The following is a 16,223-nucleotide window of genomic DNA, read 5'->3' on the forward strand; positions in this document are numbered from 1 at the left end:
TTTTATTTGGTGTCTGCACCAAAAACACTGTGCAGGTAATAGCAGCACACATTCAGAGAAAGGTAGAAAAATCGTACGCTCGACATTGAGAAAATGGCCAGCAGACAAAGCTTGTGGGCTTTTGCGGGCAAGCATTTAAGGAGAGGATGAGGAGCAACACAGAGTTGGCCTGTTTTCTGTTGGACAGCAGGGAGGTTAGCTTACTTGCTAAGGTGTCAGCTTTTCCAACACATCTTACTTCCAACTCCTCAAATACCCATGCTTGGTCTGTGGCCCTCTTGGTTAAACTGTGACACTGTAGGTACCCTTCTAGCATCAGTTTTAGACACTCAGGGATTGCGTGTTGCTACAAGAGGTCTGTTCACTATCAGGTGAAAACCACAAATGCCAACCTCATTTTTGGGCAGTAAGGAAAGTCAGGGGATCATCACTGTGATTAAGATTCATCCTCTGGGGATCATGAATGTCTTAAATTGTATGGCATCCCATCCACCAGTTGTTGAGATAATTCAGTCTGAACCAAAGTCCAGCTGACCCAAAGTGTCATCCTGCTAGCGTGGCTGAAAATAAAAGAAAAGAAAAGAAATGCAACATTTATGTAGATTCTACATCTGGTTTTTAATTGGTACATCAGATTTGTATCCATGCAAAAATAGTCTCTCACAATGAGTTCTTGATAGCAGGACAATTTTATTGTCATGTTCATTGCAGTTTTTTCTTGTGTGTGTAATTTCAGTAGAATCTACAGTCCAGATAACTTCAAGTTCATTACAAAATAAAGTCTTTGCAATAAATAAATATATAGATTTATATTTATACTTTATATGTAGAAAATAAATATATTGTACATCTCATAAATAGGATCACCCATATGTACACCTCAGCTGCTTGCATTTTTTTTAGTAATGTTCCTGACACTCTGAACATTACAAGTCACCATCCTTTAAAAAGCCCATCATGATTCTTTATAACCACAGTCAGAGAAGTGCTTTTGTCCCGAGCTTAATCGCTTGTTTTGCACACAGTTCCTACAAGACGCCGCTTGATATTATATTTAAATGTGATGAATGAGATCGTTACACTCGGCTGATAACATGGGGGAACGAGTGAGCCTAGAGCTGGGTTTGGGGATGTGCAGTAAGTGCTCTTTCATCTATCACACATTCATCTTAGAGATTTTATTTCCCTCTTTCATCTTTGATTTTGAAGACAACTTAATAAAACTCTGGTTCTCCTTGTAACAGCTTGCTCTCTGCCTCACAGACATTCTTCTTCTTTAGTACCTGACTATCCCAACCTGTCACTTAACATGCATGTAGCACATAGTTTCCTCTTCTCCCATCTGTCTCTGTGTATGTGGAATGTGCCCTCTCTTACATTTAACTGTGTATAGTGCATGACAAATGCAAAATCTGCAGTGCTTTCCGTCATATGGAACTCTTGAAAGTCTCTTCTTGGTGTTCTCAGGCGTTCATTTCTTCTGCCCCCAACAGCTTAGTGTTACTCAAAACCATGTGTTGTTGCATCTTGCTTCAGTATCTAAACATCTACCTCTATAAAGTGGTTATTGAAAAGACATGGCACCTGATTTGTTCACCCCGCAGCTGGGCAGTCACGCGGGCCTCCTCTGTCCATGTCCATGCAGTGGTTTTACAATATAACTTTCCTGCAGACGTCCAGGAACATGCACAATGTTTATGTCAGTGCTTGGCAGTGGGCCGAGGCGCAAACACAGTGACCTCAGGGGGAGCTGAGGGTAAACAGTTCTGTACTGGGTCCAAAATATCCGCAACACCCCCTCTCTCCTCTTCTTTTATCTCTGTTCCTCCCAATGTAATCGGTTCTCCAAGTGTAAGCACTGGTCACCTGTACTGGAACAAGTCCCTGTACGCCTGAGGGATCTTTTCAATCTCCACAGGCCTGGGTAAGAAGTGGGTGAGTTTCTGGTGTTTTTTAGTCCTGCCGCCCTCCCTGGGCGAGCCATCTTTGTTTAAGGCCACGTAGTAGAACCGTCCCGTGTCTGTGTGCTTGTACAATGTTGAAGCGTAGGTGTTGTACCAGTTCTCCTCAAACTGCTCCCTGAACACACATTCTGCCGTCAGCTTCTTCTGCAGGACAGAAAACAACAAGTCAGTCTTATGCTAAAATCCTGCAGGGGCGTAGCACCAAATTCTGGGTCCACTGCATAAGCAGTCTCTGTGCCCCTCACTGCCTTCCTCTCTTGACCCATGTCTCTGTCACACTTTTTTTTTTTTTAAATATGACTTGACAGTATATATTGTTGCTCACTTGGCTTCAGCTGTTTAGAGACAAATCCTAGAGCAACAGTGGACTAAACCACTTTGCACCTTTTGTAAAGGGTGAGAGAGGAGAGCCTTTTTTCAAACCAAATATAATCTCTCAACTGATTGGTTCAACAAGTTTTATTTAAAAAAAAAAAGAATTGCAAACATAACCAAACTTTTTATTCCAGTTTTTTTTGAGGGCCCCCTTCATTTTGGGGCACTGGGTAATCAGTCCTCAGCTGTTGGACAAAAAAGTTGTACCCTGTTTGAGATAGATGCCCTTTTAACACAGGGATCGTGCTTCAGAGCTTCTATGAAGTCCCTTCTTTATGCCCCCTTTGCATTTTTGCACAGAACTAAACAACGGCGGCATCCTTCAGCTCTAGTGTGTGATTATAGACAACATGCCGGCACCGTGGAATCAGAAGAGCCGTTGTGTTTAACACAACAGCAGCGGCCTCTAGTGTGACATAAAACATAGCCTAACATGGCAATAACAGTCATTTACCATCCCTGTTACATGGCGGCTGATGTCATCCTCTCCTCAGAAGTTAAGGAGCTCCCAAACCTCATTCTTTCCCAATTTTAAGACATTTGCAGCTGCTGTCCTTCTTTTTTAAGTTAGCCACTAACTGCTAACAGCTACTTTTTAAATCTCACATGGTGGGTTGCACGCAAAACACAATGTCAAATTGTCCCTTTTGGTCCCTTCTTGCTGGCTTTCGTGTTTATGCAGACACAGTTTCTTCACTGTTACTACCTCGTGGTGACTTAAAGGTGAGACCACTCTGTCCCCCATCCCGCAGTCATAGCTTATATACAGGACAGTGAGGCAGCAAAACGGCGCAATAGTCCCGCCTTGAACAGGGAGTGCAAAAGGGGCTAGAAAAATGATTAAATAAACCTAAAATGCAGCTGAGATTGAGACAGATGACGTGTCTTTGCATGCAGATATTAGTCTTCCTGATGTGCTTGTTAAAATATTCCATTACCTATTCTAGACTGCGCTTGAAAGCAGTACAAACTCATTAAGGCAGGTGCTCATCATGACAAAAGAAAGGAAGTCATTACGAGCTGCTTTCCACTTGACACCCCTCACTCATTCCTCAGACCTGTTGACTTCTCGTTGTACAAAGAGAATTATTTCCCTCCCTGTGATGCAACAGGAACAGCGAGCGAGCATGCAATCTTTTCTCACTTTGTTACACACACACACACACACACACACACACACACACACACACAGCAGCTCACAAAGTCTTCACTGACAGTGTAGGATGAGCGATGGCTGCGGGTTCAGCAGGTGAGAGTGTGCTGGCTGAGTGAGTGTGTGAGAACAATAAGAGACATCAGGGCTGGAGCTGCTCTCCTGCCAAGACCAGTCAGTCATGCAGCAAGAGGCTCAAACCTCAGTCGAGGCGGGGGTATCACCGAGGGCCAAATGTGAACCCCTTTTTTTGAGGCTGTCACTATCTCCGTTCTTGGCTTTTTTTTTTGGCTAGTAGGATGTGGCTTCTCTGAACAGCACAGTTGGCCATCAGTCAGCCTTTGCCGTTAACACACGTTAACAGTTCTAGTAAGTGTTTGTGCAACAGTCCTGGATTTTTATTCCAGCAGCAATTTTGTTGATTGGCTGTCAGGCTCTGCTTGGCTGCGGCTATGTGGTGAAGCTGTTGTCTGTAAACACAGGCCCGAGGGCACATGACTGGGCCAGCTCCATCTTAACACACACACACGTACACACACACAAACCTCATTGGATCAAAAGCTCGTCAAGGTCTGGCAGTTGTGGGACGGAAGCACCCTTCTACCTGTTCCCCTCCCCCCTCCACCTCCTGGCCTCTCAGCTCCAGACAGACGTGTCTACATCGCTCCCTCTGTCAGTCAGGTGACTTAGTCAGGTGTGCAATTACCCCCCCCACACACACACACACACGCAAATCACTGCCTCTCACCATCGCCCCCCTCCCCTTCAGGGTCAAAGCTCCAGGATGCCAGACTCTGATAGCACGCAGTAACAATATCTGCACTTTCAACATAATGGCCGTGCTTTAAAGTAGCCTCTCTGTTCGAAATGTTCAAAGCCAGGGGGAGTCAGAGCCCGGAGGGGCCCTCAGGTAATGCCCTGGGACACCTGATACAGGTAACCCTCACATACTTCCCCTCCATTGTCTTTATCTCTTCCCTTTCCTCTCAAGATAGCAACCACATATGAGACAAAGTCAGCCAGGACGAAGAAAGACTTCAGGTTCTGTAGATACATTTACTGATGGAAAAGCATGAGATATTCCTTCTATATTTAAAGTTGAAAGCGATAAGATTTCAACTTTTCAATTCTACCCCCACCTAGCGTCCCTTAGTGATATTATTGTTGACGCCACTGTTGTGAAAACTAGCAGGATCGTTTTCCGTTTTCCTCAGAGCGTAGCAACTATCGTAGCGATCGCTGCCTAACAATATCATCAACACAAACAACACTGAAAAGTGCAGAAAAACCATGATCACTAAAGGGGTAAAGTAATTTTGAAATTATTTAAGATATTTATATTTATTTGTTTTGAAATGAAAGAAACCGATACTAACCTAGTATTACTTGATTTTTGCTATGGACTCCGTTCATCGTGGATCACCTACATTCAGTTGCTGCGAGAAATAGTTCCGCCCTCTGCCCTTTCCTCTACTACTGTTGACAGTAATTACAACTGCAAAATCTCTCGTTCATTGCAAAATTACTCCTTTGCCGAGGATAGCTAGCGCTAGACTTGAGGAAACAAACAGCAAAGTTCTCTAAGTTCTTTAACACATTTTTTCATTGTTGTATAGCCATTGAGCAAACAACATTCAATTCAGAATTAAATGTTTCAACAAAAAGGCTTTAACACTGCAGTCCAAACTTTAGTCCAGCTGTGCACAGAGAGGTAATCTCTACCAAAATCATCCACAGTGACACATCCACACTGACTCCAAACATCCCTGACTCCACTTTGGGGAAATATGTAAATATTTCTGCATATCTCAAAACTAAATTAAGAGGTTGGTTTGTGCACTAAAGCTGAAAAATCTGCTTTCCTTGAATCCCTTCACATGGGAAACAAGTCTCTATTTTTGCCCCTTTTTTTTTGCTGCTGTTATTTATTGGATCTATTGTCTTTATTAGCGTCTCTGGTCCCTATACTGAAGAAAAACAGCAGCAATATGTGATGGACAGTGTGAGACTCTGGAAAGAAACACATTCTTGTTTTGTCTCAGTGAGGTTTTTCCCATCTGCCACGTACGGGAACCTTGATAACGACATGGCTCTCAGGTTGTTCCTGAATTTTTTTGATAGCTCAGTATTGACGTATATCGTGAAAAAAAACCCAACTTTTTTTCACATGTGGCTGGGAGTCAAGTCACGTGAGTCAAGTGCCAGACTTGTTGTGAATGAGACACGGGGCTCACTGTGTGGCGAGGGCGGGACTTTGAATGAAAGGAGGAGGTTTTCGACTCACCGACCCATAGAGCTCTCCTTTCTCATTCATGCCGAGGTAGAGTCCAGCGTCCACCCCTCTGATGCTGACCAGACCCACCGCCAGACTGATGAACTCCAGGATGCCTGGGGTCAAACAGCGCACACACACACACACACACACACACACACACACACACACACACACACACAACACACACACACACACACACACACACACACACACACACACACACACACACAATCAGTTAGGAAAACCCACAACACACACCCCTCCCCTGCAACAAGTGGCCTCCATTTATGTGACTGCGGACCAAAATCAAAATATGCATCAGTTAACCCCCTGAATTCTGTATCAACATCAGTTTTCTTTTGCTACGTTCAGATGCCTTCACAAATATTTAAACCTTTGAACAAAATGCAATAAATTTTGAAAATTATTTATGTTTTAAAGCTCGGGAAAATGTCCAAAAACTATATCTATAATTATTTTGTTTAAATTTTACAGAATTATTATTTTTAAGCACATTTTCCAGGTCATTTCCTTGTTTGTTAGGTTTTTTGGTTTGTTTTTGCTTTTAACTTTTTTGTGCTTTTTACAGTTTATTTTGCTAATTTCTCAGATTTCAAAGGGTTCATTGGTTTGGGGAGCTTTTTTTTTTTTTTTTTTTTACTGCTTATTGACATTTTGTGTCCTGCCTTATAGTTTTTTGTATGGGTACGTTTTGTTTTAAAACATGGGGGTTTGGAGGGTCCTCTAAAGGAACATTTTGAGCATTTTAAGCACACTTAATTTAAAGAATTCTGGTGATTTTATGCATCAATTTATGCATTTTTAACATCACTTTGTTGTGCTCCACCTGAAATCTATGCCTATGTTCCTATGTGTTAAAGAAAAAAAACTTGCATCTTCACTCCACAGTTAAAAAAAAGCTGTTTTAAGGCCACTACATAACTTATTTTGTCATTTTTTTTAAGCAGAAAAGACACATGTTTGGACCGGATGCACCAGATAAAGATTTCTTTGATTTCCTAGCTTTTTAAAGTGTGGCCTAAAGACCATACATCACTCATTGAATCGTAAAAGGTTGTGGTGTCTATAAATGTGTGCATCCTGTCTTTGAGACTTCCCAGTGGCTACTAATACAGGCTGAGAAGTGACTTTTATGAAGCTGAGATGTGGGTACGTTGTTTCGCGGGCTGCTGACTCACTGGAAGTTACAGTAAAGTGTAGCAAACACTTCAAAGGCAAGGAAACAAACCGGTAAAATTAAAAGCTATTGGCTGTTGTGATGCAGAGGTTAGTCAGAGAGGATCCAGCTGGCTGTGCTGACTGGCAGAGGCCGGCTTACAGCCACCTGGTCCCCATCTCCCCGACCTCATCTGATGCCAGAGAATGACAGAGAAGATCCCTCTAATTTTTTGTGGGGTGAAGAGTGTGTTTCATATCCCTCTAATCAAAGCCATGTCTTCCTTGCAGCTCTGACAAAGACCTTGCATTTTAAAGCTAAGTGAAGCCAGAAACAAACACGCGGACCACCCATCCCTGTAAACCGGCTTGTTTTGGCTCAAGTCTGAACATTAAACCTTCCCTGAATTCCGCAGTGGTCATGCTTTAATTTAGGGTTATTCCGCGAGCGAGCCGGCCTGCACCTGTGAGATGACTGCATGGATATGAGGCGCGAGACATGTGCGTATCTGCCCTCTGACCTCATTTGTTTATCGTTCTCCCGCGAGCCGCACCTCGCTCCATTTACATTAATGGTACCAAATCTTCAGAGCTGCGGGCGCACGCGCGCGCAGACAAATCGTTGCCGTGACCGCGAGACGCGCACGCGCTGCTTGTTTGCAGCTGAGAGGAGAGACACCTGCCCCCACGCGCAGCGGGGACTGCCAGAAAAAGGTGTGTGTCGCTGCTTTGCTGCTCGCCAGGTGACAATGACGCACGACTGAGAATTCACTGGGGATGAGCGGCAGGGAAAAAGCCTCTTAATTAAACTCACTTCACCCAGTTTGAGAGTGACAGCAGTGAAAATTATCTTAAGTGATAGTACAAGATATTGTAGCGACGCCCACAGCTCCCATCATGCAGTGCTGGACGTTGCTGACAAGTTTGTAGGTTGCTGTTAATTTCCCTATTTTATGTTCTAAAACACAAATGGCACTTTTTTTTGTTAGTGTGAGCAATGAACCTGTGGTTTATATTGTTATATTTGTGATAGTTTTACTTTTACCCCTTCAGTGAGTTTGTGGTTGCATTTAATCAGTCCATGTGTATTTTGCCTTTGGTTTTGGATGAAGTTATTATCTGTTTTAGTAATGATAAGTAGTTGATACTGCGTGGATCCGCCTCTAGTCTACACTAATACTTTAAGTGCCAAAAATGTGTCATGGTAAGACATTAAGTAAGTTTTGTGATGATGACAACACATTTCGTTAGGATTACAGAGGCTACAGTTCATCCCTTTTCGTTATTGATATAAGTGTGCAGGCCTATAATAAGTTGTTTATGGTTAATTGCTATAAACTATAGAACTATTTCTGTCAGTTAAGGCAAATTATATGACTGAATCTTAAATATTGTCTATGTTTTTCAAAATGTGAAAAAATGGCTTATTCCTATATATATATATATATATATATATATATATATATATATATATATAGAAAGGTCGCACACCTCAAATCTTCAAGTCAAGGAGGACAACATACTAGCGAAATTTTTATTAAATTAAGCGAAATGTGAGTATTTTGTCCTCCCTGACATGAAGATTTGAGATGTGTTACCTTTTCTTTTCTTTTTTTTTTTTTTTTTTTTTGGAATAAACTCACTGGATTTGGGGTTTAGCGCTCCACTGAGAATCCCATTGTTGAAGCGCAACCTCTTTTTCTAAACACGCTGAAGAAATTGTCTCACCAAATCTGCTGTGGTCCTGTCTTGTCCCATGCACAGTCCCATTGGGGAATATCTCCAGCTGAAAGCCGGTCCTGCAGTAGAGCTGCCGCCGCCTCAGGATCCCTTTGAGGTGCCCGAAATCCGTCGGCGACCCCCGCTGCAGCCTCCCTTCAATCTGCCCCAGCCGCTCATTCAAGCCCACTGGAGACTCCGGTAAGGGCATATTCCCGAGTGCAGGAAAGCTTTGTAAATCCAAGTCGAGTGTCCCCAGAAAACTCCCGACCTCTGCCATTGTGTGCACAGCTGTCAAATTAAGCGAAGGCATTTAAAATGTAGTACGGTGCCTCAAGGAGGGAGAAAAAGTTTTACACAAGTCCGAAGCGTACCCAGCGCGCCGTGCTCCTCCAAAATCAGCAGCGTCCCTTCACTTTATTGATCGTCCTTCGCTATAATCATCAGTTTGATATCTGTTTATCAGATGGAAAGACTCTATTATATACATACTCCCCACGCATTCTCACATTGGATATTCAAACACAAGCCACGCCTGGCTGGCATCCCTTCTTACGCGCATCAGTTTCCTCACTGAATATGTACTTTCAGTCCAACTTTTTCACCACTGATGATGCCGCTTGTCTATACCTTTGTGTCACTGCTCTTTTAGAAAGTTGTATCTATCTTCCGACCGAGCAGATCCAGGTCCAAAAGTGTCTTCTCATAGCTGTTGCGCTCGTGACTGCGGTCCGAGGCTCTCTGGTAAAACCACATCGCCCATCCTGGCGCAGGAAACTCTGTTAACAGTTTGCGGTATATTAAAATGCGACACAGATGCAAAGATCATCCTTGTTCATACACAAATGGCAGCTGATGCAAAGCCGAAAAGCTGTATCATAAACTGTAACAACCACTCCGCCACAAAGGCAATCCATAATTTACTCTGACTGATTTTTAGTAATACCAGAGCCTCTCCTGGAAACAAAAAAGGAAAGCCACAAAGCATCAGGCAAGCGTCTTCCCCCACAAGATTATCAAAATAACCTGTGCATAATCTCAGAGCAATCCAACCTCCTGCACAAGTGTCAATGCCAACCACTGCAGTTGGACGTTTTCATGAGAGCATTTTCTCCACCTCCTTGCTGGAAGCAGGTGCTTCCTCGCCCCTCTGCACAACGTTTGCAATGTGCTCCAGCAAACCAGCAGCTTAACCACTTGTACTACTGGCAAGGAAGGAGGGAGGAAAAAAAGGAAAAACCAAATGCTGATGACGTGTAGTATCAAATCTGACTGCTTGCAGAGACTATATAAACTTTTCAGACTTTTCAGAGGATCTTTTTAGATGCAGTTTTTTTTAAAACCCTCTGCAACATTAATTTTACAAAATGTTAATTTCCTCAAGTGAGTTTTGCGCAAAGTTTTTAAAAAGCTGCTGCTTAGTACTCACTTAAAACAGGACAGAAAGCACCACCCATTGTGACAATTAAGAGATATTTAACTACTTTAAATGTAATAATTCACAACAAATGTCCTTCCTAAATAGTTCCTAGTAGTGTAGTATTCAGACAAGTTACTTGTAAAAGTAGCAATAGTGCATTGTAAAAATAGTTATGAAAGTTCCACATTCTGCAGGAGTAGTAGAAAAAAGTACTCACTTTATATGTTAAACCATTACCAGAAAATAGGCTTAAGATGTCAGATATTTAAAGTGGCATAAGATTTGAATACTTAGGTAAAGTACAAGTGCATAAAAGCAGTACTTTAGGAGTGATTTGCAAGTAAGAGACTACAGTGAATCATAGAGGAGGACAAAATATACATGAATAGTGACATCTGGAATCTTGTAAAACATATAAAATCCTGCATCAACTTTTAAATAAATCATTTTTGGGAAAGGTTTTATACAGTGGCCCTGAGGGTCAAAACACTACAACATTTCAGAAAACAAAACAACATTTTAGAAAACATAACAATTCACAACACATGACATTTTAGAAAACACCAAAACATTTCAGAAAACGCTCCTTGTTGTTGGTGTGTTTTCTGGAATGTTTTTGTGTTTTCTTATCATTAATATTTTTATGTTTTGCAAAATGTTTTCTTTTTTTTAAATGATGTGTTTTTTGAAATGTTTTTGTGTTATGTAAATTATTGTTGTTGGACATGTTTTGTCCATCAGGGCCACCAGTTTCATATAGAATTCATAAAATATCAATCGGCGAGCTGCTCTTAAAGTAAATTGCTAGAGTAAATAATCATAATTACCTCCACTGAAGTCAAACATTTTGATATTGCAGGTGCACAATGCCACCATGCACTTGAAAGGGAACACAGAGAAAGCCACAACAGGAATAATGAATAATAGGTGTAATTTATGATTGAATGGGGATTTTGCATCTCTTCTGTGCACAGAGGGGCAACGGGTCCTAACTTGTGGCTTCGCAGAAAAAAAGAAAAGAAAAAAGAACTGTGCAGCTGTTTAGTGAAGACTTTATTTCTGTGTGAGGATCGAAATGAAAACAAACTCCAGGAGTGTTTTAATTAGTTCACTGTTCTTGAGATATCAGTGACAGCAGGGCAGGCGGGAGGGGAGGGCATGATTACATCAATAACACCGTTTAACTATTAGGCATGTTATTTTAGACCTCCTTCAAGCTGTTTTCGGAAACCCCCGTCTTGAGGGGGAGTTCTCTCTTCAGTGCTGCTCATCACGAGCAGCAGCAGCAGCAGCAGCAGCAGCAGCAGCTTCCCTGTAGAGAAATGGGAGTTATGACAGCTTCCCGCTCCCATGAATGGTGACAAATAGTATGTTAAAATGACCCAAAGTATGTACGATTGTTTTGATGTCACTGTGAGGCTTTGATGAATTTCCTGGCTTCTTGTTTTTGGCTAATTCATCAACTTTTGTAGTGGCGGTGCAATCTATTTAGAAGCAGATGTGACTTTCTTTGAGAGCTCCTCTGACTGGGATACAGTATAAGTGACCCTCCGAAGCACGCAGGCCTTTTTCACTGCTACTAATTATGCCACTATAAATCTTACGGGTGTGTCATGGCTGCATTGAAGTCAGAGGAGGGACAGTGGCTTTCAGCTGGTGCGGGATATGAAAGGTGGTAGGGGTGATGAATGCCCATGGGCCTCCGCTTGATGAATTGGGCAAGGGGTTGACGAGGAGTCAGGGATGGTCAGGCTTTGTGCGAACAGACACCAGGGCCCACGCTGCAGAAGAGTATGAAAGGAGGATTCGTCTCAGCTAAAGGGTGGAAGGACGGAGATTAAAGAAAAGAGAGAAGGGGAGAAAGAAAGAAAGAAAGAAAGAAAGAAAGAAAGAAAGGGATTGAGCAAGTGAAAACAGAGTAAAAGAAAATTAAAAGGAAACACCCAACCCCCTTTTCTTCGCTCCTCATGAGCATGTTCTGACTTTTGCTCACTGTCCATCTCCTGTGCACATAACTGAAATCAGTCTTATAGGCTATTAAGTGTAAGAATAAAAATCTAGTGGTGGTAAATTTTAATTTCATTTCTCTCTTTTTTTGGTAGCTATAAGAGCTACATCTGTTGCTGGTCAGCTATATTTTATAGTTGACATGGCAGATTTATGGCTGCAGACACACACACACACACACACACACACACACACACACACACACACAAATCCAGAGTTAAAATGTTCCCATATGCTGAGAACCTGCAGAGGATATAGAAATGAAGATAATGACCTCAAGTGCATGGCTGCAGCTTTGAAGTTGCTCTCCCATGACTCACAACCAGAGAGTCAAAATTGAAAATGAAGTTACACTTGCAGCAGGAATTGGAGGCTAATAAGAGCCTCACCTGTTTATTTGGTTTAGACAAACTTCATATGTGTCCTCTTCAGAGGACAGAGCAAAGGTCCGTGTGTTGTACAGACTGATGCGTTTGATTTGATTATGGAACACGCTGGAGGTGCTTGTCTGTAAGAGTTATTGTTGAAGTTGGAGAAATAGTTCAACATTTTGGGAAATAGGCTTTCATGCTGAGAGTTAGATGAGAAGATTGATACCACTCTCATGCAGAGAAGGACCAGACACATTTAGCGCTACAGGTCCTCCTCTGGGTGGCGCCCTAAGCAGCAGCCTAGTTCACCTCGTAATGTCCTCCCAATTGTCATACGCCTTTTGTCCTCTGGGGTCATTCTGACCTCGCCCTGTTTTGACTGTTATTAAAGCATTTTATATAAATTATCAATCAGTTCTGTGTTACACCTTTAGTCTTACTTCAGTCCAACCCATTACCACACATTTTTCACTTCTTTTTGGAATGTAGGGCCAATAGACCTTGTTTATGTTTAAGTATAAAAATATATTTTGATAGCAAAAGATTTCATTTGGGGTCAGATGGACCCCAAGGACAACACGAGGGTTAAGAAGATCTGCCACTGCTTTCACATCTGTATGATAAATATGAAGCCATAACCAGTTCGCTTCGTTTACAGTACAAAGACTGGAAACAGATAGCCTGGCGATGATACCAACCACAATTTCTTTCCGTACCAAAACTATGCGGGGGTCAACAAAAACTAACTGCTGTATGCAAGATGTTAAAAAATTACAGATGAACTTCCAACTTTGTTTGACATTGGAAGAAAGAACAGTAGGCCTAAGTACAGGCTAACGTTAACATAGTTAGCAAGCTAATTCTTAGGTAAAATCGTTTGTTGTCAAACTGGCATCATGTTTGGAGAAGTTTGGGGCTCTGGACTTGTCAGTCTTGACAAGTCATTCAGGACTTGAATGCAAAGACTTGAGTCTTACTTGTGACTTGTAAACAATGACACCTGAATAAAATATAATGGGGAAGCCTAATTTGTGAGCTTTATAGGTGCTAGTAGATGTATTTTTGGTGTTCAGGGCATAGGCTGTATAAATATTGGGCGTAGCTGAGTCACCCACTGGTTTCAGCTGTTGCCATCCTAGGTTTTTGGAGCCAAAAATGGCCATATTTGGGTGAGAGGCTGGAACTGTGGAGCTGCCTGCCCTTAATGATTTGTAACTGTAAGCCTTAACAAAATGTAAATGGGTAAGTTATTTATAAAATTCATCCCTTGTACAGTTGTCATGAAAGTTGAAATTTTCAACAGGAACTACAACCAGAATTAGCACTGAACTGTAAGTGTGTTTTTTTATGACATAATGTTGGGCATTTTAACATGGGGGTCCATGAGGGTTCTCAAACTTAAATTTATGACTCTTTATGACCTTTTTAATATCACCTACTATTAAACTGAATGCCAACTTCAAGGCCAGGTTGGCAGAAATCTGAAGGATATAATGCAAAATCGATGTCAATTACTAGCCCTAGAAAGAACTATTTACCAAATACATGTTATTGATACTCACATTCATATGTAACTTATGTAGCTTTGTGAGACGTTCGTCTGTACTCTAACAAAATCAAATTTAAAAAAGATATTAATTTGTTGCATTAGGAGTCCTACCCTTCTCAATGACCTTACATAGTGCCTTTTGGTAACAACATAAACTCCATTTGAACTGAAGCAAAGTAAGTAGGTAAAAAATGACACAAGTATTTTACACACAATGGTTTTGCGTGTCTTTATAAAATAAGTCTTCTAAAATTAAATGAAAAAGCTGTGTATTTGTTGCATTTAAGAATCCCAACCCCTCTCAGTGGCCTCACATAGCTCCTTTTGATCAGAAAATCTCCAACTTAAACTGAAGCTGACTCAATACAAAGGAACAGAAATAGCATGAAGTAGATTAGGATCAGAAAGTGCAGCGATCCACTCTCGCTGTAAAGTAAGAGTGTGTGTCAGTGTGTGTCGCCAGATACAAGAGACTACAGTTTTTGGAGCTCTTCTCCATATATGTGTCTTATATGCAGTCCATGTACCAAACATACAAATGTCACATCTGGAGTTGGGCACAGAGCACCGAGGCCATCTACCTAGTATTAAGTTGGCCTGAATCAAATCCGATATGATTGTGACTTTATGTAGTGTTTTCTTCTGTATGTAAAGAATGAACTCTTGAGATTTGGGGTCTCATACTGGTTCTAGTGGAGCCAGTTACAGCCTCCCTCACCTGTGATGGATGCCCAGTTTAGACGGCGGCCTCCTGCTGCTCCTGATTCTTCACACATAATCATCAGATCTGGGATCGGGTTCCTCGAACCCCTCTTAACCTTAGTCAAGTGAGAGCATGAAAAAATGGCTGACTCAATGTCGGCGGCTATTAGGAACGAGACTGTGTATCTCATACCACCCGGTTAACAAGGCGACTAAAGGGGTCAGACCCCTACGTCTCCTGGCGAGCAAAGCAGCACGACAAAGTGCACAGACTGTTGAGTGTAGCTGCAGAGCAGAGTGAGGGAGAGGAGAGGGAGGACATCATCTGTTCTTATTTTACCTTTTGTCGAGCAGCATGTGGAAAATGATCTTCACTGCGAGTTATTTGCAGAGCTGGATTCCGTGTTATTTCATTCCCTAGCAGAGACATAACAGAGAGGGTCTCCTCTTTCACGCAGGTGGTCCTTCGGCCTTGTTCAAGGGCGCTGTGTGCGCCGGGGCAGGGGTGGGCGGGTACGCAGCGGAGGGGGGGACACAGACAGATGCATGCGAATTTAGGTAATGGTGTAACATTTCAGCGCCTGCTTTCCTTGGCCACCCCATGTAAAGATAGTGTTAATTAATTTGTTTGCTTTGCTTTCAAGCACTAACGAATGAAGCCCTCCAGGTTTCGAGAAGCCACTAGTATGCAAGGAACACGGTCTAAAACCAACATTTGTTGTACAAATTGCTTGCATATGTTCTTGGGAGAGGGAAAAAGATCCTTGTCATGACACACCAACAGAGATGTCCCACTATTTTTTTTTTAACTCGATGGGAAACCTTGGTAGGAATATTTTAAGCTTGTCTCCAACATTTTGGTTTAGCAGTTAATTATCCGTACTCCAAACTTGTGGTTTTGCTGTTTTCATTAGTCGGCCGACTTGCATATAAACTGGAACTCTAAATGCTGCAGTTCATGGTGTAAACTTCCTACTTAACCATGATACACTCTTAGAAAAAAAGGTCCCAAAAAGAAGGGCTGAGGCTCTACCCAGGACCATTTCCTTACGAAAAACATTTAAAGAAAGGGCTCCTGAAGGGTTCTTTGTAAGACGAAAAGCTCCATTAAAAACTAAAACCATAGATAGTTGGACAGAGATCTGTTGGTAATGTAATTAATTACTATTTTTTTTAAATGGATTTTTGGTTAGAATTCTGAAATAAGCTCTGTGGTTAACACAAGCTTAAGAGACTGTCATGTTTGATTGTATATATGTCAGTAAATACCCCACTGTGAACTCTTAAACTTTTATGTGTCTTAAAAAAGACAGTTGCTAACAAGTGGCTGAATTAGACTACAGAACGTCAAAGCATTTATGCTTCAAAAATCCTGAAAATGGTGTTCATTGTGAAGATAATGTTGCTCAACAAATCGTGTGATTGTCATAAACATGTTAATCATGTTTGTTTTCACAATGATCCAAAAATCTAATTGTAAAATCCCATAGGCTTTTTGAAGAGGGAACCAGG

General features: G+C 41.8%; 1 protein-coding gene across 2 annotated transcripts; it reads right to left on the reverse strand.

Annotated features, from left to right (window-relative positions):
- Window positions 1-670: 670 nt before the first annotated feature.
- fgf16 (fibroblast growth factor 16) lies at window positions 671-9,819 on the reverse strand. 2 transcript variants are annotated; one of them, XM_088081203.1, is made up of 4 exons: window positions 9,037-9,819; window positions 8,672-8,953; window positions 5,777-5,880; window positions 671-2,108 (listed from the first exon to the last, which is right to left on the reverse strand). In XM_088081203.1, the coding sequence occupies exons 2-4, from the start codon at window positions 8,940-8,942 to the stop codon at window positions 1,863-1,865; spliced, it is 621 nt and encodes a 206-aa protein (XP_087937329.1). In that variant the 5' UTR covers window positions 8,943-8,953; window positions 9,037-9,819; the 3' UTR covers window positions 671-1,862. The 2 variants fall into 2 exon arrangements, with proteins under 2 accessions (XP_087937329.1, XP_042349357.1); XM_042493423.2 differs by having other exon boundaries at window positions 8,672-9,819.
- Between the last annotated feature and the right edge of the window lie 6,404 nt (window positions 9,820-16,223).

The sequence above is a fragment of the Plectropomus leopardus genome, chromosome 8 (genome assembly GCF_026936395.1).
Source record: "Plectropomus leopardus strain MGB_pleo_1.0 chromosome 8, ASM2693639v1, whole genome shotgun sequence".
Classification (NCBI taxonomy): Eukaryota; Metazoa; Chordata; class Actinopteri; order Perciformes; family Serranidae; genus Plectropomus; species Plectropomus leopardus.

Bases quoted from the DNA above. Each gene is read 5' to 3' on its own strand.
- fgf16 (XM_042493423.2), bottom strand. From the start codon at position 8,975: ATGCCTTCGCTTAATTTGACAGCTGTGCACACAATGGCAGAGGTCGGG. The intron at 5,881-8,671 runs GTGAGACAATTT...GTTTGACCCCAG, and splicing joins ACAGGACCACAGCAGATTTG to GCATCCTGGAGTTCATCAGT. The intron at 2,109-5,776 runs GTGAGTCGAAAA...TCTGTCCTGCAG, and splicing joins AAGGAGAGCTCTATGGGTCG to AAGAAGCTGACGGCAGAATG.